This window comes from Chelmon rostratus, chromosome 7, assembly GCF_017976325.1.
Source record: "Chelmon rostratus isolate fCheRos1 chromosome 7, fCheRos1.pri, whole genome shotgun sequence".
NCBI lineage: Eukaryota > Metazoa > Chordata > Actinopteri > Chaetodontiformes > Chaetodontidae > Chelmon > Chelmon rostratus.
The window spans coordinates 4,820,295-4,845,692 of record NC_055664.1 but is presented as its reverse complement, the minus strand read 5'-3'; the positions used below and the strand labels follow the sequence as shown (position 1 = coordinate 4,845,692).

Sequence of the window (25,398 nt, the reverse complement as noted above, 5' to 3'; positions counted from 1 at the left end):
CTTTTGCACACTCTCTTTTACAGGTGAAATTTACACAATTAAAGCTGATGATTGTAACTTTTTTACCTTTTTCTCACTCAAAAAATCATAGATTTTTCAAAAGGCTTGATTAGCTTAAAGAATAAATCAATAACTGCAAACACCAAATCAAAAACCACGTGCTACCAAACAAACAAATCAACTTGTCTGCCTAATACATCTCATTCCTCTGGACCGTAGAGCTCCACTGTTGTCCAGAAAGTACCAGAGTTTTGAACTGGATGACATGTTCCTTCACTATCATGAACACACACACTGTCGGTAGTATTTTTCTGGTCCATAAATACTCACTAGAACACCAAATGTGAAAGTAGTCCTCAACAAACACACAATTTAGTCCTGTTTGAGGGATGTTTGCCAAATGCCACAGTGCTCAGTTGTTTTAGGAAACAAATCTGCCTTTTTTAAAAGTGAAAACACAGTAAATTAAAGTTAAAGATTTACATCTTCAGTTGGAACAAATGGGCTTGGAGCTGACAGTCACAGGCACAGTGTTTTTGACAGATGTTATCAGTTTTGATCTATTCAGCGGATTTGTTGACAATAAAGAAAATATAGAATATTGCCTTTCTATCCTTTAATTTTCAAGATTTTGTGTCCCCTACGCCCAGTCGGCAAGCTGTTTTTAACAAGGGGTGGGCCCGTTAGGATTACCACCCAGCCCCTACCAACGAGCACACGTACACAACACCTCCCTTAGGACAGTGTTGCAGGACACCATACAATTTTGTTACAGCGGTGGCTTGGTCTGGAAGTGTATGTTCAGCAGCACAGATGCAACGGAAAGATCAGAGAAATTTAGTCCAGAATATTATAGGCACACTACAGGCAGCAGTGTGTCTCTATGATCCTCTCACTCTTTCACGACCACATGGTGCAATTTGTCATTTTTGTCATGAAGGGAGCCACAACTCTATGGAGCATAAAGGCTGCAGTATAGAATAGAATATTTACATATATGGTTTAAAGAATATATAGATCCAAGACACTGACAGAACGGTGGGACTGAGAGGAAAAGGCACAATAACAATCATCTGCTACTTCAGCACCACGGACAGCTCTGTGGATTTATCAATACACAGCACAGTTAGGCTACTGATATCCAAGAGTCATGGTCGGGGCCATAGATCCTAACCTGCACAAACATCAGAGAGATAAAGGATCAATGAGTCAGGCAGACTAGACTAACATGTTCAGCTAAATAACCCCAATGCCCATACACTCTCTCTGCTACTAGGGTATGGAGGGGGGCAGGTTAAACAGGGGGATACATTTTGGTCATTTTGCAAACGAGGGCAATGACAACCCCCCTTGTCCCCCTCAGATCACATTCTGCCTCTACCTCCCAAACAAGGGCCCCATGCAGTGAGCACAACTCAAACTATGCATCACATAACAGAAAGTGAGTGCCACGAAGTCATTAGGAAATCAGTAAACGGTTAATGAATATTAAGAGTAAGAAAACTTGTTTGCTCTGTAAATGATATTTTATCTACGGTTCAACTGCATTTCTGTGCTATTGATTTTCTTTCCTGAATTCCATATTTTCAATTAAAACTGAAAATAATGAGCCCTAAATATACTTTCTGAGTGTCATACAACGTAATGTAGCATGACTTAGGCACGACAGTATGGTTCAAATGATTCTGTAGGGGCTAATGGAAAAACTCTGCACTCTTGTGAGTGACACACCAGCAACATGACCATCTCCTTCTTACCATAAAAGAGAGAAACAGACATAATGAGAGGCAAAGGGAGGGAGAGAAGGAGACATGATCTCTGGGAGCACATACAATTTAATTATAGCTGCAATCAATCAGATTTACAGGCACACACACGCACGCACGCACGCACGCACACACACACACACACACACACACACTCACCGGTGCACACAAGATTAGACTTTCCCACTTTGTCACTTTGGTTTCTCTACAGAAAAAAGGAAGAGCGTTTTCCTCTCGTTTCATATCATAAAAGAGTGAAGATACACACCTAAACAGCCACAAACACACACACATATATGTACATACATCTCTCCCAAGGGAGCAAAAGCAAATACAATTGGATAGATTGATTGATTTGCACCCCCACTACACACACACTCACTCACACACACTCTCTCTCTCACACACACACACACAGTATTGTTCTCAGCAGTAATGTAATCTTGCCTCAGCTGCTGGCTTCATCAGACTGATGTAATAGGAAACTAGTATTTATGTTTTTCAGAAAAGATGGATTGAGTGGAGGGAGAGAGGAGGGTGTGACGAGGTTACAGCCCTGAACTGACTCCACTCAGCCTGTCAGGCCTGAGGAGGGAGGCGAGGGGGTGAAAGAAAGGGAGAGGGGCCGAGGGGGAGATTGGATCAGAAGTGGAGGATGGGTAAAGAGTTGCTAAATGGAAGGGAGGCAAGAGGGAGAGATGAGTTATAAAGGGAGAGATTGCATGAGGAATGGTGGAGATGAAAAAGGAGATTGGAGGAGGTGTAGATTAAACAGATTAGAGGGCGAAGGATTGTTTTTTCTTTTCATTTCATGTTGGTTTTACTTGCCAAGTGTGTGTGTGTGTGTGTGTGTGTGAGTGAGTGAGTGCGTGTGTGTGTGCGTGTGTGCAGCCATGAGTGCAGTGTGGCATCGTAGCGTAGTGTGATATGAAGCAAGGCTATTACATGCAGGAAATCCCCCTGGAGGGAATTGTAATGTGTAAAGTCATGTAATACCATGTCAATAGTAACAAAGTGAGCGGGACCATTCGTGTTACGCAGACACAATAATGAATACAGGGGGTGCACACTGCCATGATCAGCCAGTTTCCATATGTGCTCATGCTCAGCAGGGGTTCGTTGGTTTCGGTAGTTGGCCAGTTTACAGATGGGGTAATTCCAAGAGCTCTTTAATTTGTTCCAATAAAATAAACTGGAAAAGCATGATAATAAAATTAGAGTGGTTCTTCTGCTGATCTGGATTCATGATACTGCATTAAATGATAATTATTACACTGTAAAACACTCTAAGGGGTCTTGATTGCATTAGAGGACAGGGCTGGATGTTCTGAAGTGTATCTTCATACAATACTCCCTGCTTGTAATCATTCCTCCTGGCGACGCTGGCCATGGATACATCTTAAAGTGTCACTGTGATCAAAGTGAACGTCATGTTGTCCAGCCACTTGTTTACACTGTACCTGCTCCGAACAGCCTCAATTTCTGTGTCATTAGATTCTGTTGTTGAATGCATTTTGAGTTAACCTTTTCTAGTTTGTAGATCGGATTTGCTTTGCATGTGAGCTTGCTTCAAATTTTTTTTTCTGCATTGATTAGTGTTGCTCTTCCTTCGCTCCCTAATCAGTTCAGATTACCCACACTTGTGATAACACTTGAGAGGACCAATCCTTGCAGAGGAAGCAGCAGGCCAATCAGATGGAAGAAGAAGAAGAAGAAGAAGAAGAGGAATTCAGTTTTATATATATATATATATATATATATATATATATATATATATATATAATTTCAGACATTGTAGTCTGAAGTGGATGAATGTTTTAACGCTATTCTGCTGTGCTGTCATTCAGATAATAGAGAATCTTCCTCCCAATGGCGTCCACATTCTCCAATTTCCTTTTCAGTATTTTCCCTTAAATTAAAGTAATGCTGAATGGAGCCAGTTGGGATAATTTGCTTCTCCTTTTCACCACTGCTTTCTCAACAGCTGGGCTCCAGGGTTATTTCTGCTTTAAATAGTTGTATCTTTGTTCAACACAGTCAGCATTTCCTCCTTTCATGTTTTTATCTTTGGAGTGGCATCGCCCCTGGCTTGTTTCATATAGCCTGTTCATTACACCATGTACTGCTATCGACTGGCTGCCTAACACGCCACTGGCAGGAGGAAACCCATTCAGCAAAACGTGGCAGCAAAAGCCAGGTAGGTTGCCATGGACACTGCAACATCCACAGTTAGTTGTGCTTGTGCTAAACCAATGAAAGCAATTTTTCCAGCCACTTTGTGTTTTTTGGTGAGGGGTGGGGGGTGGGGATCTGTTTTTTGAGATAAAGAGTCTTTAGGGTTTTTACAAACGCATTATCTCATTTTTACTGTTTGTTGTTTGACCAGCTTTACTTCCTCTCCCACAGTTCTCCCTCTGCTACAGTCACAGGAAACAACAATGACATGTTGAAGCCTGATTTATAGCAGTGAGGGTACGAGATGCTTTCGCGCGCCTACAAGGTAGATTTTGTACTGATGTATTGAGTGAAAACACTGACAAATGTGTTTGTTTTGTTACGCTTAAGCCAGCTTCAAATAAATGATTTAGCCTTGTTAATGAAGTTTTACCAGCAGTTAAAAACACAGTGGGTGACGACTTATCTGCAGTACAAGTCATTACTCTATTTAACAGACGATGGGATAAGATGGAAATTCACAAAAAATAAGAAAAAAGATGAAGTTTAAATACTTTTACTTTTAATGAGGAAATCATTTTTACAGAGCACCTTATTTGTTTTCAGGAGGAAAATCAGGAGTACCTGATAACATGAATGATGGCTCTGTTCTGTGTGGTCATTCCAGAGAGCCTGCATGCACAAGAAAAGGCCCTGGCTCAGAGAGTACAGCATCAAAACAAACACATAAGTACACAAATTTCTCATGTAAATGTTTTTTCAGTTATTTTTCAATGTGTTCTCCTTAACTCTCAAAGTATGTCAACTTTTCCACAAATATGTCTTAGAAAATTTTCAGCCACTGTTCCTGTTCTAGAGTGTTTCCAGTAAACATCCAGCATGTAGGATTTAGCGGGATCTGTGATAGAAATGTAATATGATATTCTCAGTTAACTTTTCATTAGTGTATAATCACCTGAAAATAAGAATTGCTCTGTCTTAATTACCTTTGAATGACTTCTTTACATCTACAGATGGAGCAGATCCTCCTCCACGTTTCTACAGAAGCGCAGAACCCTGGCTCTAGAGAAAACCTTTTGCGGTTTTCAGGAGTTTTCCAGCCATCGTAGGAAAGTGTGAGGTCAGGGGTGTTCAGTTTGATGCAAACTGGAACCTCACCTCTAGATAAGACTAAATCCTACGCAGTGGACCTTTAAACCAATTTCTGGTAACGTCTTTCTTAGATGCTGCAAGTAAAATTTTAGTCGAGATCCTCAGTCATCACAGCGTCTTCAGTGTTCCCAAGATACATCACAGCACAGGCATTAAGTATTTCATATATTTTTAACTGCATACAAATTTCTCAACATTGTCTTATCTTTTTACAGTACCAGACAATATGTGATTGATCAGCCTCCATGTTCCCACACAGCCCCAAACACTGGTGGTGTAAAGCAAGCTGCCTGCTTTTCATTTGGGTTGAATTCTTCCAGCACACAGAGCGTTTATTTTTAATGTTGCTGCTCACACTGATTACTCTTTCAAACTCTCCAATCCTCTCACACAATCATGAGAATATTCATATAAGAGTAGTTGATGAAGACACCCAAAGATCTACTTTTGTCAACTTTTTAAAGTTAGACAACAACTTGTGTAACATTTGGTTAGAGAGGTCATTAAATGAGTTCCACTGGTGTCCAGATGAGAGAGAAGAGATATTAAAGTTGCATTGATCAATAGGTTTTATATTAACAATGGATTAAATGAGCAATGTGAATTGTTTTGTTCATTACAAAATCATGGGAACAGTCCAATATTTTTCTTAGGAGCTGGTGGAGACCAAACAAGAGCTGAAAGTGAGCGAATATTAGATTTAACTCTTGTCAGGTGGCCCAAAACATGACTCCAACTGCTTGTCCCGCTGCTCTAACTTGATAATTAGGCTTAATTGTCGTTCTGTTCCGCTCCATTACTTGGTCTGATATCTTGTTCAGATTAGCCTCCTCAGGAGGGATTGCCCTAACTAGACGGTAATGAGTGAAGTATCCATCCCAGAGTCGGCCAACAAGGAGGGCTGTAGGAGCAGAGCCTCTTTTCTGTCGCTATTTTTCATGGATGTAGCCACGTAGCTTGTGAGCTATTGAAGAAGCTGACAAACCCCGCTGTTCACCCCACATTCAGAGCTCGGTCAGCTGTCTGTCTAACCAGAGGAAACAGCCATCACAGAGCCCAGAGTGCAGAGTGGGAGTGGTGTTGGGGGGAGCAGAGCAGGTTAAGCCCTCGCTCTGGTTCCTCCACTTGTCCCACTGGGCTCTTTAAGGAGCTCGAGGCTTACACAGCCACGAGCCAGGGAGGAAAACTCTCTCACACACACACACCAGCATGCACACACATATGCACGTACTCACGGCCGTGATAAGGAGCTACTTAAGGGTGCTTGAGCTTTCCCACTTAAACACTTGTTTATAAGCTGTAAGCACACCTAGTCCTGCAGCTGTGCTCGCTGTGTATTCTTCAGAGCTAACAGAAACCAGCACAGGAGGAAATACAGAAGGGTGAGTAAACACACACACGACTGGTTCGTACGCACACATATGCTCACACAGGTTTTCAGAGAGAGAGAAATTCCTTTCCTGGCAGCGCTTTTACCTCTTCCTTGTCTTCGTCCCTTAATGAGGCTGTGAGTAGCGATCTGGTCGGGCTTTTGTCAGCGGGCGGCTGGAGCTCCACAGACAAATTAAAACTCAATTATGTTTTCATTTCACGCTCTTTTATTGGGCCAGATAATAAAAAAATTTGGAAGAGCTACTCAGGAGGGATGAGGGAAAGAAAAGGATGGAGGACGGCTGGAGGAGGCCAGAGGGAGGAGGATACAGACAGGGCTGTAACTGTTAACTCCTCCCTTATGATTATCTTCTGTATATTACTCTCTGTTTCTTTCTGTGTGTGTGTGTGCGTGCGTCATTCGCTCCAGAAAAACTGCCATAAAGCCTACAAAAGCATTAAATTGAGATATTAAGGCCATACATTTCTACACGGCTACAATGAAAATAATGTATAGTTGTACTTTTATGTAGCCTCCACTGAATGCCATCATTCACACATATACTGTGCATCTGTGGTTCCCAGCCTTTTATGTCTGATGTACCCCCACAGTCCTGTCACATTAACTCAGGTACCCCTTTAACAACACCACCCGTCCAGTTGTTTCAAAATGTATTCATCTGCAATGAGTTCAAACTGAATGCTTTGTATTGCTGTTGAATATATATGTTTTGTTACAATGCTATTTTCTTATTATTGCACTCTCACTCACAACATGCAGTGTTCAGGTGCTGTTTTTAATCAAATTTTTACTTTTTTAGATGTCCAAGTAGTTTACATATAGCACAATCCTCCCATGTTTTCCCAGGCAAGTGCAGAGGTACCCCATGGTTGAGATTCACAGCCAAACACTGCACTGATGATGGTGAGCACATACACACATAGTTGTTTTTCCATTGTTCTTGGGGGCATTACAAAGACTTCCATTCATTTCCTGCAGACTTCAGAACCACTGCTTGCTCAACTCAAACCCAAACCCAATCCTTAACCTGATGCCAAGATCAGGCTACACGATTTCTTTGTCTTTGATGATGGTCATCTTGTTAGATGTAACTATCAAGCGCTGTAAACTCTTGCCGTGTCTTGGATGACGCAACTGTCAATCAAACTGACTGAAGCATTGAGTGTGATGCTGGCAGTGTTGTGGTGTAAACCTCGGCCCACACAGTCATTATTTATACATCTACTGGGTAGCATCTGGATAACAATGAGGACAGCTACAACGAATTATATTATTTCTATAATTATTTATTCTACAAGGAGCAGATTTTGCTGTGTTGGCTGCATCAAACACGTTACGTTAACGTTAGATCTGGAATTAGCAATGATAAGCATATTGCCGCAGTCCGGACCAGGTATAGTGTTATGCCAGCAAAGCCAGCTGCTCACCAGACTGATCAAGTGCTTCCTCTATTTCTCGCCAACCTTTGTCAGTTTTGTGTCGGTCATTCCCTCCAGGAAACGTCAAACAGGTCGGGGTACTGTGACCACAGTTCGCCGAACTTCTCCTCCCTCTCACTGTCCCACCTGACAGCAGCAAGCTCAGCATCCCTCCTCCTCCTTGCCATGGTTACCTGACTGTACTCTGGAGACAGCACCTGATTGGTCAACGCTCAGGAACATGTCGTGGTGAGTTGTCACAATAGACACGTCAAAAAATTCTGACGTGCTAGACTTTTCGTTGGGGTGTCCTGGGGTGTCCCAGATGCTGCACGACAGGTCGTCACTCTACACGGGAAAAGAAGGCCGATTGTCGTTCGATCAGCCATGACGCTGGTAATTGGTCGGCCACGAAAAAATCATCTCCAAATCGGGCTAGATTCATGAAGTCTTCACGCTAACACGCGCTAACAATTTACATTAGGAACGTGAATCTCCTAAACTGTGACCGTGTAAACAGACTCATGTCCCCACAACATGAGTAACACAGGTCCACACACACCATGTAGCACATACTGTCCCACCACGGTGACGAATTGATCTCTTGTGAGGAAAAGCCATCACAGACACACACCCACATGCTGCTGCTGGCCTGCAGTACACTATCTGTGGTAATTGATTGATTGTACAAGAGAACACAACAGACACAATTAGTTCACCCTGGTCATCTCGTTAGTAATTCCCTAGGGACCGTGTTGACATGTTGGACACACACACACTTTTTCTTTGCTTTACCCTTTCGTTCCCCCGTTTTTATCCTTCCACACACACACACTCTTTCCAATCAAACTCAAGGCTCTGACATCTGCCCTTCCCCTGCTTCCCGTCACACATCCCCTCCGCCCACCTACCCCAGGCCACCCTCGCCCTTTCTGTCAATCAATCATCCCACACCTCGTCACCCAACACCTACCCATCCTTACCTCCCTACTGCTGCTGTTGCTGCAACACTTTTAATTACGGCGAGTTAAAAATTACGAGCCCGGAACACCGAGTTGCTGGCAGGTCGGCTTTAATTGCCTTGTGTTGTAATTCCGGACAGAGGAAAGAGGAGGGCGGGGGAGGGGTGGGGGTGGGTCACACATGGGTGCCACAAAAAGAGAGAGAGAGAGAGAGAGACATTGACTTTCAGATGACCTCCTTAATCAATCGACAGCCAATAGTGAAGTAGAGCGCTGCAGCGGCTTCCTCCCTCTCACTTAGTCTTCCCCACCCTTTATCCACTAATATTCCCCAACACACACACACACACACACACACACACACACACACACTCTCACACTGCAAGAATCCCACATCTGAATATTGGCAGCGGGATATGAGGCCTGAGTAGAGTCTGGAGGAATTTTTCTTCAGCTGATGCAAATAACTGTCATAGATCTCCCAAAGTAAACCCCCACCCCCGTCTTGTTGGTAGTGCCTCACAGCTTGAAGCAAGTGTCATTATTAAAAAATCTTTTCAGTATATGCTTACTGGCACCTCTCTTGGTGGTCTGCTCGGTAATTAAAATGAAATCTCGATGGCGGACGCCCTTGGCCACCTTCGCTTTTTGATTCTGAACACAGGAAAGCAACACGCACACCGCAGCTTCTACTCCCAACCATGAATTCATAATGAATTGAAATGATTTATGGCTCCGCCCTCCCTCGTATGGACAGACACCACTGGAACCACTCTGATGTATTAAAATGGAGCGCACCCCTGCATCATGGCCCGAAGTGGCATGGTTAGCCAACCTAAACAAGCCATAAAGCTCTTCTCGGTGCAGCAGATCTCAGACCGTGGACTCTGCAGCTGGATGACCACTCCACTCCGGCCTCGCCTCTGCTGACTCCACCCATCTAATGAAAACAGATATATTTGTGTCCTCTGCGGCAAAAGTGCATTAAGATGGAGGTCGCCGCGGGGCTAAGTGAGCGCTTGTGCGCGCAGATGGTGACGGTGACAGAGATGGGAGCTGCGGTGGCATCTGACCAAGGGATCCATATAGAGATGACATCACCGTCAGAAGAAAGAAGAGGAAGAGGAGGAGGAGGAGGGGGGTTTTTAGCTAACTATGAGCTCAGAATATCAATAGAGGAGGACAGCTCTAAGCACTCCTGGCACCAAAGCTCCAGCCCTCTCCTCCCCCCAGCCTCCCACCCCTCAGTGTCTATAACTCGTCTATTGCCGGCCTTTTATCATGGGGCCCTGACACCTGTCCTTTCCCCGCCCCTACCTCATGTTCACACGTCTTCTCTGGAATTCAGGTTGCCGCTCTGGTCTTTGCCTTTTTCCGATCACAGCAGCGCCACTTTCCCTTCAGCACTGCTCCTTGTTTTCTTTTCCTTCTTTTTCGTTTATTGCCTTAATTATGTCCTTTAGGCCAACAGAGAGGACACTTGTCTATGTCGGACTGACGTGGTAGACGTGGTCACACCTAGTCAACAGTGCTGACCTTCTTATTTTTATTATTATCACTTTGCCCTGGCCTTTCCCTTGGGGTAGTTATTTGTCACATCGCCCTGTTGCCTCTTCAGAACTCAGTCGCCTCACCAATGAATGATTATAAAAGCCAAATTGAATGTATGCCCAATGTTCTTGTCATCTTTTTGCCCAGTTAAATCAAAGTGGGAAAGCCTCCATGAGGAAAAACTTTTTGACTCTTCCCATTTCTGCCAGCTCAGCACAAGAGGACGATGACTAAGACCAGTGTTTGGCTATGCTAGTAGCATGGCTAGGTGCACCAGATTTCACTTTGTCCAGTATTTTAACGAATGTTGGAGTGATGAAGGGAAGTCTGGGTTTGAACACAGGTGTATCAAGAACTTCACCCACAGGGACACTCTGATAAAGGAGTTGACACTGCAGCAGGAAAGTATTTGCACACTTACTCTAGCAGTTTGAATGAAGGTTCAAATACATTTGTAGGTGTGGGATCACGTAAATACACCTTAAACCATCTAATGAGGAAAAAACCTGGCTAACTTATCATAGAATAATGAAGGATCGTCAAAAACTGTGTTGACCTGAGGGCAGCAGTTTGATGCTCCTTCTCTCTCTGTCGTCTAATTCATTACTGCAGGCTGCTTAGACATAACACTATGTGACCACATTAAATCAAACCTTTGACGCTACGCTTACATGACTGGCTGAAATGGACGGAGCCATCTGATTGGCTACAGGTAATTCCCTGTTGAAAAAGTGAATGCAGGCACCTGGGGGGGAGTCTCCAAACGCCCCCACACAAATGCAAATGAAGTTCACACACTACAAGCAGTTTGTAATTCAGGTTCAACAGTCTGCATATAAATGTACCAACATCCAAATATGTTTTTTGACGAAAACTGCAAATACTTCTAAAAACATATATTTGTGGATTTCTACTACATTTATTTAAAACAAGAATTATGTGTGTGTGCATCAGAAATACATTTGTGAACCTTATTTTCGAGTGCGGATTTGTTTTCCGTTTATACATAACGATAAATATTCTTGTGTGCATCGGAAAAGATTTTCGCGGAGAGTCATTTATGCATAAATCACGAGATACATTTGTGAATCTTTCTGTGCGCACTCATTAATATCCAGATTCCGCAGCTTTCGGGGGCGAAGAGACTACACAAATCAGAGAGACCATCTCTGAGCACCAAAACAAAACCTTCACTCAAGGTCCACACATGTTTTTTTCAAGATTTATTTTGTTTGTCGGAGTACTGCTGCCTCTACATTCATTAAATGAAATGCTCCTCCACGTCCTGTTTGTGGCTCTTTTAGCTATTCTTGCTCTCTTTCTTCCATGAAACTCAGTCCTTTTGCTGTCCTCGTCATTTCTTTTTAGTTTTCATTTCACTGGAAGATGTAATGCTTTTAAAAACATTAAAATATCATTATCAAATTAATTATGACACCTTTGTAAATTACTAGTAAGCAAATTAGACTATGATGGGTAGCTTCTATTGCTTTCGAAATGAAGAGTGATACCACAGAAGAATGTTTTTGTTTTGTCACATAAAGCCATCGAGCATCTAGCGTGTAGAGGCTGGTGGAGGCTGCCAATCATCTGGAAAATGGTCTCATTTGTTTATAGTAATTACAGCTACATCGCGGAGTTAATGTGCTGCTGATTTACCGCAGTAAAAAGGCCACATGTACACCTTAAAGTTGCTTCCTCTGGTTTTCTTCAGTCTTTTCCTGCGTCGTGAGGCGTGTTTGTTCCGCCTCTTCCCCCACGCTCTCATCCACCGCTTCATCTCGCCTTCTCTCCATCATCTCTCTCTGAAGCCTCTTTCCATCCATCTCTTTCCTTCCAACCATATCTCTCTCCCTCCATGCCTCCTTCCCTCCCTGGCTGTTTGAAGGAGAGCTCTTTGAGGGTCCGCTGACTTAATTACTGTAATGGGGTTTCTGACACTTGAGACTAAAGAACTAAAAAGATGGAGAAGAGGGACTGGGGAGGGGGCAAACGAAGGGACATTATTATTAGTTTTATATAAGGGCCTTGGTCCATGAGCATAGCAGAAAGAACTCCAAGGCTCCACAGAGAGGCAATCTTTTTCAGCACTTTTCATCAGTCCTTCACTATAGTGAAAGTTTAATTGCATGTTTGCGTGTGTGTTTGCACATGTGTGTGTGTGCAGCAAAAGAATGCACAGCTGTGTGTGTAGCTTTGTGTTTTTGGCCCATTTGCATAGCGGTCCACGACGTTCTGAAGTGTTCAGAAGAGTCTCTCAGAAAACTTGTTAATTAAGCAATTATTGAACATTGCAGCTGTGGCTCGTGGGAGACGTTCCGGCATGTTATTTGAGGTTCTTGTTTTGCAGGTTGTTTATGGCAGCAGTTCTTAAACTGCAGTTCAAGGATTTCCAGAGATCCTTGAGGGGATCAAATGGGATTTTTGCAAACAAGTTTTGTAATTTGAGTTATTTTCGCAAAAGTTAGCCCAACATTTTGAGGGTTCTCTGGGGGAACAGGCACAGAGACGTCAATCCCTTGGTTAATGATTTACTCTATGTCCTTTGCATGAGGAAGTGTGAGACACTTCTGCTTGATTAAATGAATCAAAGACACCGACGTCCCCCAGAAACCCGGCTTCCTGTGTTTGACAGGAAAATAGATTTGACCTACGTTGTCTCCTGCCGCGCAAGCTGGGGCCTGGACTCAAACGAGAGTAGGAAAAGGGATATGAGGAAGAAGAAAAGGATTTACACAAGAAAAAAGATGATGAGAAGAAGAAAGCTGAGGAGGAGGAGGAGGAGGAGGAGGAAATTAGAGCCAAGTTCTTGTCCATCTTCATTATGGTTCATTTCAATTTTTATCAGTCACAGCGGCATCTCAGACGTCTGGCTCGATACGCTGGCACACACACAAACGTGGACATGCACATGGATATTTAGATGAGGCCCAATTCACTTTCAATTTAATTAAATCAGAAAGTGAATTTTACTCAGGATTTTAAAGATGTTTTAAATAAAGCTTCAACACAAAAAGCTTACTCTAATCTATAGTTATATATATTATGTTATTATATATATATATATATAATCTCTGCTAGTGCTATAAAATGCTTCATTCTTTCAAACTGCATTTTAAATTCAGTGAATTAAAGGAGACCTGACTGTGTACAGATATTTACAGTCACATTATAGTTCAGTTATATTGAATATTGCACTTTAGAACGTATTTGCTGATCATTACAATCCCCTTGGGAGCATGAAAGCAGAGCTCATGGAGAGTCCAGGACTTTAAGGGTTAATCTTCCAGGAAGCATAAATATGATTAGTGATTTTTTTTTTTTTTTTTTTGTCTTTTAGTATTAATTTTAAGATATCATGTCATGAAGCAAAGCATTGGTCAAGCATCATTTTTTGAAGGGTGAAGGTTAAACTGTCTCTTTAGACCTGATCCATAAACTGCCATAGATGTCGTGCACGCTTGGACTACAGGTGTCACACTCTGAACCAAAGTGTTGGACGAACCAACAGACCAAGTGAACATGCCAACACTGAACTGACCAACCCTGTCACTCACAACAAGTTAATCTTCCAAGTCCATCTCAAAAATATTATATCACATTTCTACCAATAGATCCTCTAATTGCTAAACACTGGACCTTCAACAAACAAAGTCAAGTTTGGCAAATGACAGAGTTTTCTCTAGTGTTATTATCTTTGTGGTAAAAACCAGCACAAGCCTCGTACCCTGACTGCACACATCTGTGGGAAGTGTGGTTTATTTCTGCAGCACTGCAGCACACACATTAACTTGTGTTGGCAGTAACACAGAATGCTGTTTTCATCTGTAGCTTTACATTTGTGAGTGCACTGGAATATCTGGAGCACAGGATAAGGTTTCTTATATGGCTTAAATTGTAAACTTACTTGACTTAACATGTTTGAATTTCTCTTGATAAGTAGGGAGCTAACTTATGATGTACATTGCATCCAACTGTGTTACTAACTATAATATATTTAATAAAAACTTCTTTTGAAGAAACTACACTAATGATTCTCATGCTTTAATTGTGTAGCTACCAATGTTCAACAGCTCATAAAACTACATATTTAACCACAACTGCATGCAACTATGTACCTGCAGCCGTGTGGTGCTTCCCTTCTTTCTCAATGATTGAAAGCTTTGCAAGCAATCAGCCTTTATCGCAGCAGATATTGTGGCCTGCCATGACAACACACATGCTTGCTCAAATTGAATTATTCTTTGATGACCACCACTGAAAATATATGTCTTCTCTGCTCAAAATGTCCCATTGTAAGCTCAGCGCTCGGTGACGCACAAATATAATTCCAGGGTTCAACAGGAAGCATGGTGGTTTATGGAAAAAACAGCTTATGGTTGTAAATTTTAGCAGCAGCAGCAGCATCAGTGCTGGTATGAGGCAGACTCTACCATGTCATCTATTTATGATAATCATACTAATTATATCTAATTAATGTTAAAGTGATGCATTGTTGTTAAAGACATGCTCCACATTGAGGTTTTTATCCTGATCCGAGACCTTTACATTACAAGAAACTTGTTTCTCGTAACAGCAGAAGTACGAGAACACACACACACACACACACATCTATTTAACCCCTCTGGGGGGTAGAATCGGCCTATCAGACAGCTGAGGAAGGGTGCCGGTGGGGGGGCAAGGAATATAAATGGTGCTCCCAGTTCCCCATTAGTCTGTCTGAGTGGAAGATTGAGGGGGGTGGATGCATGGGGTGGGGTCAGGCTCAGGTGCTGAGCAGACAGGAGAAAAAACATCCCCTCTTCCTCCTCCCCCCTGCTCTTATCTAAGTTGTTGCACCTTTTAGGCAAGCCACCTCCATCCATCTTCAGTTCGGCTGAACCTGAGAGCTACCTGGAGGCTAGCTCTGTAATTCTATTGCCCCCATCCCCGAGGAATCCCGAGTATATAACAGTGGTCATACTGGCTAACACATTCTGTGAAATCAGCACACTTCCCTCTGTATGTAACGTCAGTGTTCTCATCTCTGACTTTGACTTAACTTCCTTGTGAGATGTCTGCTTCATCAGGGACCTTGATGAATCAAGTGAACCAGGACAAAAAGGATATTTTTAGGCGCTCAAAAATAGACCTAGCAGTCTGCCGCTCATATAGACTCTTCGATTATTGTCAAGAGGAAGTGTTTGGGGGAAGCTGGCGCAGGTGTGTGCGTGTTTGCTTGCGATGCTGTTGTTTGTATACGCGTGTGTGCGCGAGCCAGAGATGGAGAGAGACAGCTTTCTTCCCCGTCCCCGTGGCAGCAGGTGTGTAAATAACACCCTAATAAAAATGAGGATGAATCAAAGTGCTGAGGGACCGGAACGCCGCTCATCCATGCACTCCCTCCCCTTGTCTTCGTCAAACTCCGACATTGATCCGAGCTCATCTGTTCATCATCGGCGTCCCCCGGCTGCACCACGCTCTCTCCCTCCTCTCTGGCCTGCTGGGGCACTCTTTATAATTCTGGGTCTGTAGGCCGCGTGCGTTCTGGCATAATTTTGCCAAGTGTCCTGCTTCTGCTCGGGCTGACAGCTGAACCCAAATCCACTGCTTCACTGAGCCGGATTATAAACCAGTGTGCCTGGCTTGCCTCGTTTCCCTCGCTGTTGTTACCTGTTAGCAAAATGAGCCCAGGAACTGCTGTGGAAAGTGGGATAAAATGGCCCCGAGCTAAAGGTAAATTAACTGAGGAAATCACATCCAACAGAGGGAGAAATGAAACACTCAGTGCAAAGTCATTTGCGGTTGACTTGAATGAAAAGGTGGGCAGAAAGTCAGCAATCATCATGAAGTAATCTGTGATGTGTGAATGTCCAGCTAGCTCCACTTTGATTATAAATGTGTATGATAATACATACCGGTACTGTAAATGGAGACAGCCTCAAAAGATGGGAAACTGCAATCTGTAATTCAAAGGCGTGAACTGATTTTACTATATAAGACAACTCTGACATTTAGCTACAGCTTCATTCTCCCAGGCCATGCCAGCAACATGCTTTTATCATCGTCTGCACACAATTAGTTCACTTTCTACGTAACTCACTGGACTAGGCGAGGTTAATCGCTATCTATCCTGAGTTGCGGGCCTGTAATTAAATATGAATGCCCCACCAGACCGTCTGAATCACATAAAAATCTCTGATAACCTCACAACAGTTTAAAGCTGCATTAATTGAGTGTTTGACTACTTTAGGGCAAAGCAAAAGCTGTAAACATAATATATTATGGGCTTATGAGAGTTTTCTTTTACGCAAAACAGCTGCCTGAGATTGATAAGAGCTGGAAGACTGAACCAAAACTGGACCATGACAGTGAAGTTGCATGGCGTCAACCCAAAACAATGAGCTGAAAGACACTAAAACAATACAGAGCTGAAGGGAACTCCTGAATCAGGCGGTAATACTTTGTGGATTTATCGTCCCTTTCACATTAAACGTACTCAAATACTCTTTTTCGGTTTTTAATAGAAATATTGATTAGTGCAGCTTTAAATGTACCTCATTTTTTATCTATTAAACAAAAATCAGCCTGCTGATGATGCCACTTGCCTCTTACCCTGCTCCTCTTCTACACTCTTCCTTCATTATCCATGAGCCCCATATTCTGCAAGCCATGTCTGCCCATCGTCAGCACTTGTTCTGTGAACTGGCCTGTTGGATTTGTGTGCTTGAACACAGATTTCCTGTTCTCTGATATAAACTGCTCTGCTTCAGACTCTGCATTTGCGTCCTCTTCCTCTCAAGTCATATCTGAACCACAGCACACAGAGAAACCGCACTATTTAGCTACTTTCCTTCAGCATTTCTTTGTTTCATTTATTGTTCTGTGTCATTTTAATAAAGCTTAAAGCCTGTAATTTTTCTATTTTGCTAAGAAGTCAACAAACTAAAGGTCAAAAAAAGAATATATTTGTGGCCACAGTCTCCAAAATCTTCCAGTCATAAGCTCTTTATTGTCACTGAACTGGTAGGTCGGGTTCAGGAAATGGCCAGTTAGTTACTCAGCTGATTTGCATAATAATTTGAGTCAACCTTTTGGTTTGATTAGTTTGGTTTGTGTGACTTTCAGGCAACATGGAGATTAATGATTCCACAGCGAATGCTTAGTGGTTGTTTAGAACAGAAGATTTATTAAAGTAGACTTTGTGATTTGGTGCTAGAACCATAAAACGTTGCAGCCCACTAATATCAATCAGTGGAATAGACTCACTGAGTTGGGAGGGAGCTGATGGTCTCTCTCTGAGCTGGTGGCACTGTATACATTTAAATCTGGATTTGCTCTATGGGATACAGTGTGATTTTTTTCTTTTTTCACTGTGAGCTTTATCTTGTGTTAATGTGGATGGACATATGTGAGAACGTGTAGGAGTTGGCGATGGCTTTTTTTCTGATGAACCGAGGATGATTTGATGCTGAATTGAGCATCAAAAGCCAAAATTCCAAGTGCATTTTCTTCCAAGAACAATATCCAACTCACAATAATAAATCAGTTAAGTAAAAGTAGCTGCTCATCATATAAAATAATAAAAAATATATATAAAAATAAATATAAAATATGCATTTGGCTTTATAATGACTCACACAAATACCAATTATTTGAAAACACAACCAATGGGAGAAAATAAAAAGCGCAGCCAGTGGATATAAGGATTAACATCTGTTGTTTGTGTGCGTGTGAGCACGCGCGCGCGCCTTACCTTGTTAATGAAGGACCCCCTCCTCTCCCCCTCCCTCTCCTCGCTCCCTCCCTTCCCTCCCTCTCTCTCCTCGGTACATCGGAGGCTGTGAGGCTGCGGCGGCGGCAGAAAGCGGTGTGGATACCGGTGCGTGCCGATCTCCGGAGGGGGACCGGGTAATCCAGTCGGACCGGCAGTGGAGTAGATCCCCTCTACCTACACACTGAGAGCAAAGACGCGTTTACATTCCCGCTGGGGATTTTGATTTACTCACCTCAGGTAAGGTCTTTCCGCACAAGTTTTCGTGGCTCTGGGGACAGCCCACACCTCTAATGAGCGTACTGAAGCTCGTCTTCCACCAGCCAGTGTTAGCACACCATGAGGGCATGGCAAGGCAGGCTAGGGGCTCCTGTTAATCCACATTTAATCATTTTGCTTTATTATTTATTAATGTTATTATTATGGAGAGCGAGGATAAATGACAAACTGCTACAAATTAACTTGGAAGTCACGTTTTAGCAGCCGACACGTTGATGAGAGGTGTCCACTCATGTCTTTACGCACTGTCAGTCATCAGCCGTTTGAACGGGTCTGGAAGTTTTGATGGTCAGTAACAAAATGCTTCTGTCGGCCAGATGTCAAAACATTAAAACGAGAAAAAATATCAAACTGGATATGTGAAATTACTTTAGTGAGCAGCTGACTGACTGTACTTTTAACAGGAGGATGATGTCTCTCAGCTGTGCGGGATCATGGGTCTGTTTAGAGGTCTATATATACATTCTACTTTTTTTTGACCGTTTCCGTGGACTAACGCCATCGCGTTTATATGTGATGTGTGAAAGTTAAACAACTTGTATTTGCACCCCAAGCAAAAGATGACTAATCTGTTTAGATATGCGCAAAAGTGGGAATAAACGCTGCAGCCTCGTCTGCGTCTTTACGCACCACGAGTTTTTGCATCGCCCCAAAAGTTTGAGATGATGAGAGTCGCTCTGTGTTAGCCCTGACGCCACCCTCCTGCTTGTACTCATCAGTGTTAACGGCTCTGCCGACGACACAGACGCGCTTTTCTCCCTCGTACAGAATCCTGTTCGAAATCAGTGTAATTGAACGCGCCTTCGCTTGTTGAGAGAATGGTACAACATACATATCAATCACACGAATTTATCCAAAAATGTTTCATTCGGCACATGCCACGACCCATACAAAGCTTTTATTTCTACTAAATTCTAAAATTGAAAATAAAGAAAATCTTCGTGAAGCCCCCACCAGAGAAACAGCACAGCGGGGTACCTAACAAGGCGAAGCACTTCTAATGGTTGAGTAGAGATACTGGGGGTGTAACAGGGGGGCTGAAGGTTTGCCTGCACGTACACGGTGAGTGTTCAAAATCTCAGGATTTGGATTGAAGTTTGGCAAACTGCTCTATCCGGAAAATTGGTTTGGGGAGTCATTAAGGTTAATAGAGTTTCAGTATGTGAGCGCTTTATACCAGCTGGTCAGTGTGTGTGTGTGTGTGTGTGTGTGTGTGTGTGTGTAGCAGAAAGGAATGGAGGAGGGAGAGTTCCTCAAGGGCTTGCTTTAATAATAAAATAAAAATAAAGATCCCAATGTGCTCCTCAAATGTCTTTTAATATTGCTGATATTGCTTATACATACACAACATTTTTAGCTTTTAAGGGCGCCACAGAGGAGGTTCTGCTCTGGTACAAGCCTAAGAAGTATCTCCTGGTTCTATATAGGACCCTTGAGCTGTGTGTCCAAATCTGTAGTCCATACAAACGCACCGTAGCACTCTACTGCAGCCTCTGGCGACCAGTGATAAGGCTTCAGGGGGGCTCACTCCCACGCTGAACCCTCTGAGTGCCGTGAAGTTTTGGGGGCAGGCTCTGTGACCACTTTGATTAAGGGATAATAAACCCGTGTATGGAGGGCTTTCAGGTGACGTAACTCGCCTTGAGAGGAGAGAAAAGCAGAGTTTCCCACTAAGCCCTTTTTTCTGCTACCACCAAATATCATCTCAAGCTGCAGAGGAGCCAGAGCTTGCTCGCAGGGAGTTTATGTTAATGGTTAAGATGTAAGTTAAGTTGTCTGGAAAAAAAAATATACATCACTCTGGTGAGTTTTGAGGAGGATGCCTAACAGATAGCTGCATGTGGTTCCTGTGCACTGAAACCTTTCAGCAGGTTATGTATTTGGTCACAGATTAGAGGGAGGAACAGCTTTTTGTCAGTATTGATTCCACAGTAAATGATTCTGGCAGAGTTAGTATCAGCGTCTATATTTTCTGCTGTTTTTAATGTGCCCTCCAGCATTCGTAGGCGACTTTGCAAATAGACGATGTGGACCCGAGGTGACTTTATGTCTCTCTCTGACTTTCTCAGACTCTGGTGAAACACTTTTAATGCATCGATGTGACTCCCAAAACCTGCAATTCCTAAAGCACTGAAAGTCTGTGGCGATAGTTCAGTGCAGCTCATGCTGATACATATAGGTTTCATTTTCAATGAGCATTTCATATGAATGTTTCAGGAACTTTTCAGAACAAAACACCAGTAAAATATTCCCTTTCACCTTTAACATTACTGAATAACTTAACGGTCACACCACTGATACCTCTATGCTTGAAGCTCAGTCATATATTGCGCAGGTCATTTTCCAGTGGAACTGTGATTCATCTCCAGTGCCTTCATAACAACAATGTGAGCCTGCCCTATCAGGGACCTCCACCTATTGATTAACATTGATCTTCTCTGAGGATTTAATATTAATGGGTAGAGAACTAGGATGAAGGTCCGCCCCACCCCAACACCCCATTTTAGCTTGAATGTGACCCTTCACAAATGCAAAAAGTTTCCAGGGACCACAACATTCCCACCCCTCCCACAGCGCTGTCATCAGGGAAGGGAGGGGTGAACGTGACATTGAGAGGTTCAGGAGCAGAGTGTCCCAGGTGACGTCGCAGACATCAGGGGCTTGAAGACAGGATTAAATTTAAATTAAGCACTTTATTAATCCTGTTTGAGGAAATTCATTTTTTGCATTCTGTTGTCAGTATGTACACACACAGGCCTGAAATACGCACACATGACCATTGCATATGCAGGAGAGATCTCAGAGTGACGTGGCTGCCACAGTCTGCACTCCAAGCAGTTTGGGGTTTGGTGCTTTGCTCAAGGGCACCTGCAGCTCAGGAGGTGAACTGGCACCTCTCCAGCTACCTCTCCCAAGCCAAGTCTCTATACAGACAGAGCTACTGCTGCCCACAATTACTGGATTGTCTCTTGAAATAGGAAAATAACTGCCGCTGTAATGAACAGTGTAATAAAGTGAGTGTGCCTGTAATTTACTGTTACTTTTTACTCAAAAAAGTGGATTCAGTGTTCAGTTATTCTTGTGGTTCATTTGGCTATAATAGGATCATCTCTAGCCCTTGAAGGCCCCCCAGACCAGGCTTTGAGAACCCCTGCTGTAATTGAATAAGTGATTGTCTGTTGCTGGAAAGATGTATGGGAAATGCTTTACAACTGACACGGTGCTATGTATCACCAGGGGTGTGTTTTTGATGCATTATAAGTGTCCATGCATGTGCTGTGCTGTGCTGTGCTGTGTGTGTGTGTGTGTGTGTGTGTGTGTGTGTGTGTGTGTGTGTGCATGTGTGCGCCCGCAGCAGTATTAGTATAACTCTCAGATATTAGGCCCTGTCATGTTCGGTAAATAGCCATTCATCACACATGCCTCTCCCCGTGATGGTACCCACAAGATCCAATCCATTAGCCGTACGCGGGGTGTCCACTCAGACTGTGAGTGTGTGTGTGTGTGTGTGTGTGTGTGTGTGTGTGTGTGCACGCATGTATCATAATTGATTATAATGCTTAAGGAGTTGTGACAAATGAGAAAGTGCATGTGCATTTGAAAGAGAGAGGGAGAAAAGTTGAGAGGAGAGAATTTTGAGCAGCAGCTCAGTAATATCTATATTATAACCAGTTATATGGAAACAATGAGCACGTGCTCATGCATGAAGTACATGAGGCTCATAGTGACCGGATACGATTTCATAAATACAGAATTTTTGTAATTGTGTGTGTGTATAACAAGGCAGAGGATTGATGGATGATAAGTTGAATTGACAGTGACACCTCACAGAGACACATTCTCCTCCCCCCACCACCATTTTCTCCCATTTTAAAATGCCCAGTCTCCTCTGCACTGCACTTGCCCTCACTGCTACTGTTGGCATGGGGAGCATAGGCAGACGTGTGTTGCTTTTCATCCACCAGCCGTAAGCTTCACCAGGACAGTGATGTCAAGCGCGGGAGGTTCATGCTTTCCCATGCAAGCACCCCGACCAAACAGTAGGGGTCGCTAGAGCAGCAACAACTATCATCTGACAGTATTTTGATATTGTTTGGTTCTGCAAAACCCAGAATTACATATAATCACTATGTATTTTATTTAAACATTGAATGGCAACATTGTAGGCAACTAAAGCACCCACAGGCTAAGGAGTTATGGGAAGCAGGTCTGTCGTCCAGCATGCAAGTTGGAGGTGAGCGAGCTAATTGGCTGCTCAAGTGCAGCACATTCAATGGCATGTAAATGTACCTGGGTCCGGTTACATGCTAGTACAGTGCTTACTCTGCAATACCGCTAACGTCACGCTGTCTGCCCATGACGTGTAGGCTGCAGTTTGTTTACTTTGTCTCATGTTCCCCTGCCCGGGCTCAGCCTGCCAACTGCTGTCAATCAAACACAGACACCGACCTCGCTCTACCCTCTCCCTAAACAAGCATTTCTGATATTTCCTCTTCTTTTGTCTCGTGTCTTGTGACTAACAAACAAACAATTGTTTTTTGTATCTCACAACTATGGATAACAGGACTTGGAAGATCCACTGACCTTGGATAACAGGAATTTTATCTCTCCACCCTTTTCCCTGCATTCTTTCTGTCATCCTGCCCTATTCCCCTAAAACACAATACTTTAACCCACTCCCCACCCATCAGTCGGCCCCTCTTGATTTATATTACCACCTCTCGCACTTTGAGATAAAAGCTGTTCGTCTCTCTGTTTACCTGTAAGTACTAAACTTCTTAGTTCTTTTAGTTTTTCGTTCTTTCTCTCCGTCTTTCTTCTTCCCTCTCTTATCTACATACAGCACTCCCATAAGGCAAAAGAAGGCTTGTTAAAGACATCAGTGCTGAAGTTTGCTATTCTCAGAGGAGATAACAGGGATCAATTTTCACAGATCGCCTTCACAGCTTTCAGCAAGTTCACCAAGCCTGGCCACTGAAAACACACACACACACACACACACACACACACACACACACACACACACACACACAGGCTTGCAAACTCTCTCTGGGACAGGATCCAAAAAACAATTTATCAGTCAGTCTCTCTGTCTAAAGGCCTGTGATACTGCCTGCAGGCTACATGTAGAATACATCAGCAGAAGTGAGGAGAATGCAAACAGCTAAGAAAATATTGCGTCTGTGTATGTATCTGTGTGTGTGTGTGTGTGTCTGTGTGTGTGCATGTGTGTGTATTTCTGAAGACAGGACATAAATTCTATCTGTCCCTCTGTAATAATAGAAAGTTTTACATCAGTTTGGACTGACACAAGCTAAGTTATGGTGATTGCCACACCTCTCCGTGCCCAGCTGATGCTCAACTCTCTGCTCCCGTCTCCATTGATCCATCCAAAGCCCCGAGTCACCCACAGACATCGTCTCCCGGAGGGATCACTATCACCAATCAATCCAGCAACTTTAGCCGACAAACAACCGAAGGAGACAAAGTGGGGGAAATGTGCTAAAAGATGTTGTTTTGTTATTCTCTGCTGTCGCAATGGTGGATTCAATTTCTTATCACTCTCTCTCGACTTACAGCCCTCCCCATCTCATTTCTATTTTCATCGACAGGTGACCTGTGACTGGTTGGAGAGAGGGAGGAGAGGAGAACAAATGGAAAGGGAGCGCAGAGAAAGAGGATGAGAGAGAGAGAGCAGGACCCATGAGATTCCTCATGCACGATGTGAGCCCCTCGCTCTGCCGGCGTTTGATTTGAAAAGAAGAAAGCGGACTTTGCCTAAAGAGGAGATCACTTCAGTGCTTTGCCCTGTAGTGGGAGTCCATCTTTTTGTCTCTGTAGGAGTAGTCATGGCTGAACACTAAATGTAGAAATAAAGCCACTCTCATCCCTTTCTGCTACTTCCTACCCAGTGACAGACCATTGCCATGGAGAAGACATACTCACTAACTGCCCACTATGATGAGTTTCAGGAAGTTAAATATGGTGGTCGCTATAGCAGTGACATCCTCAGCAATGGCATGACTCTTCACCTGGGGGGCAGCCTGGACCGTCACATGGGGCGCACCCGGGGAGGGACTTGGTCGAACGGCCGAAACAGAGATCTGAGCAGCACCAGCAGCAGCGGGGGGCTTCCACGATGGAGCCGGAGAGAGATCTGCCTCCTCTCCGCGCTGGTCTTTGCAGCAGGCATGTGCGTCATCTTGGGCAGCATGCTGGCACTCAAGTACATTTCCCTGGACGCCCAGCAGGACCCACAGTGCCGACAGGACTGCCAACGCAAGCGCTCGCTACTGCGAGCAGCGCGCTTCGTTCAGGCCAATATTGACCCAACCATCCAGCCCTGCCAGGACTTCTACTCGTTCGCCTGTGGTGGCTGGCTGAGGCGCCACGGCATCCCCGAGGACAAGCTCAGCTACGGCATCATCACCGCCATTGGAGAGCACAATGAGGAGAAGCTACAGCGCCTCCTGCTGGAGCCCATACGAAGACGCGGGCCCAACTCAGCAGAGCGCAAGGTCAAGGAGTTCTATCGATCCTGCATCAACATCCAGGAGATCGACAAGCTGGGCTCTGACCCCATGATGGAGGTGATAGACAGCTGTGGGGGGTGGGACCTCGTGGGGGCTCCACCCGGAGCTGCTGGGTGGGAGACAGAGGGGGCGCCGCAGAGGCCGGACTTCAATGAGCTGCTGTACAGGACCCAGGGGGTGTACAGCACTGCCGTCTTCTTCTCCCTCACTGTCAATGTGGACGACAAAAACTCCTCCAGGAATGCAATCAGGGTGAGAAACAATGTCGGGGAGCTGAGTGCACATTTGTGAAAGCATGAAGTGTGTGTTCATGAGTGTATTTGTTTCTGTGTGTGTTGCTTTGTCAGGTGGAAAATCTTACGAATCAGTCACAGGACATTATTGACGTTATATTAGGTGCATTATCATCTTTAAAT

The 25,398-nt window shown here is 43.8% G+C and overlaps 1 protein-coding gene across 2 annotated transcripts in view; it reads left to right on the top strand.

The window, feature by feature from the left end:
* The first annotated feature begins 18,261 nt into the window (after positions 1 to 18,261).
* The window catches only part of LOC121609312 (endothelin-converting enzyme-like 1), a 44,729-nt gene continuing 37,592 nt past the window's right edge, over positions 18,262 to 25,398 (top strand). For both annotated transcript variants that reach the window (XM_041940901.1, XM_041940900.1), the window contains exons 1-2: positions 18,262 to 18,410; positions 24,062 to 25,234. In XM_041940901.1, coding sequence (XP_041796835.1) covers positions 24,377 to 25,234 — 858 coding nt within the window. In that variant the 5' untranslated portion in view covers positions 18,262 to 18,410; positions 24,062 to 24,376. The remainder of the gene's footprint in view (positions 18,411 to 24,061; positions 25,235 to 25,398) is intronic.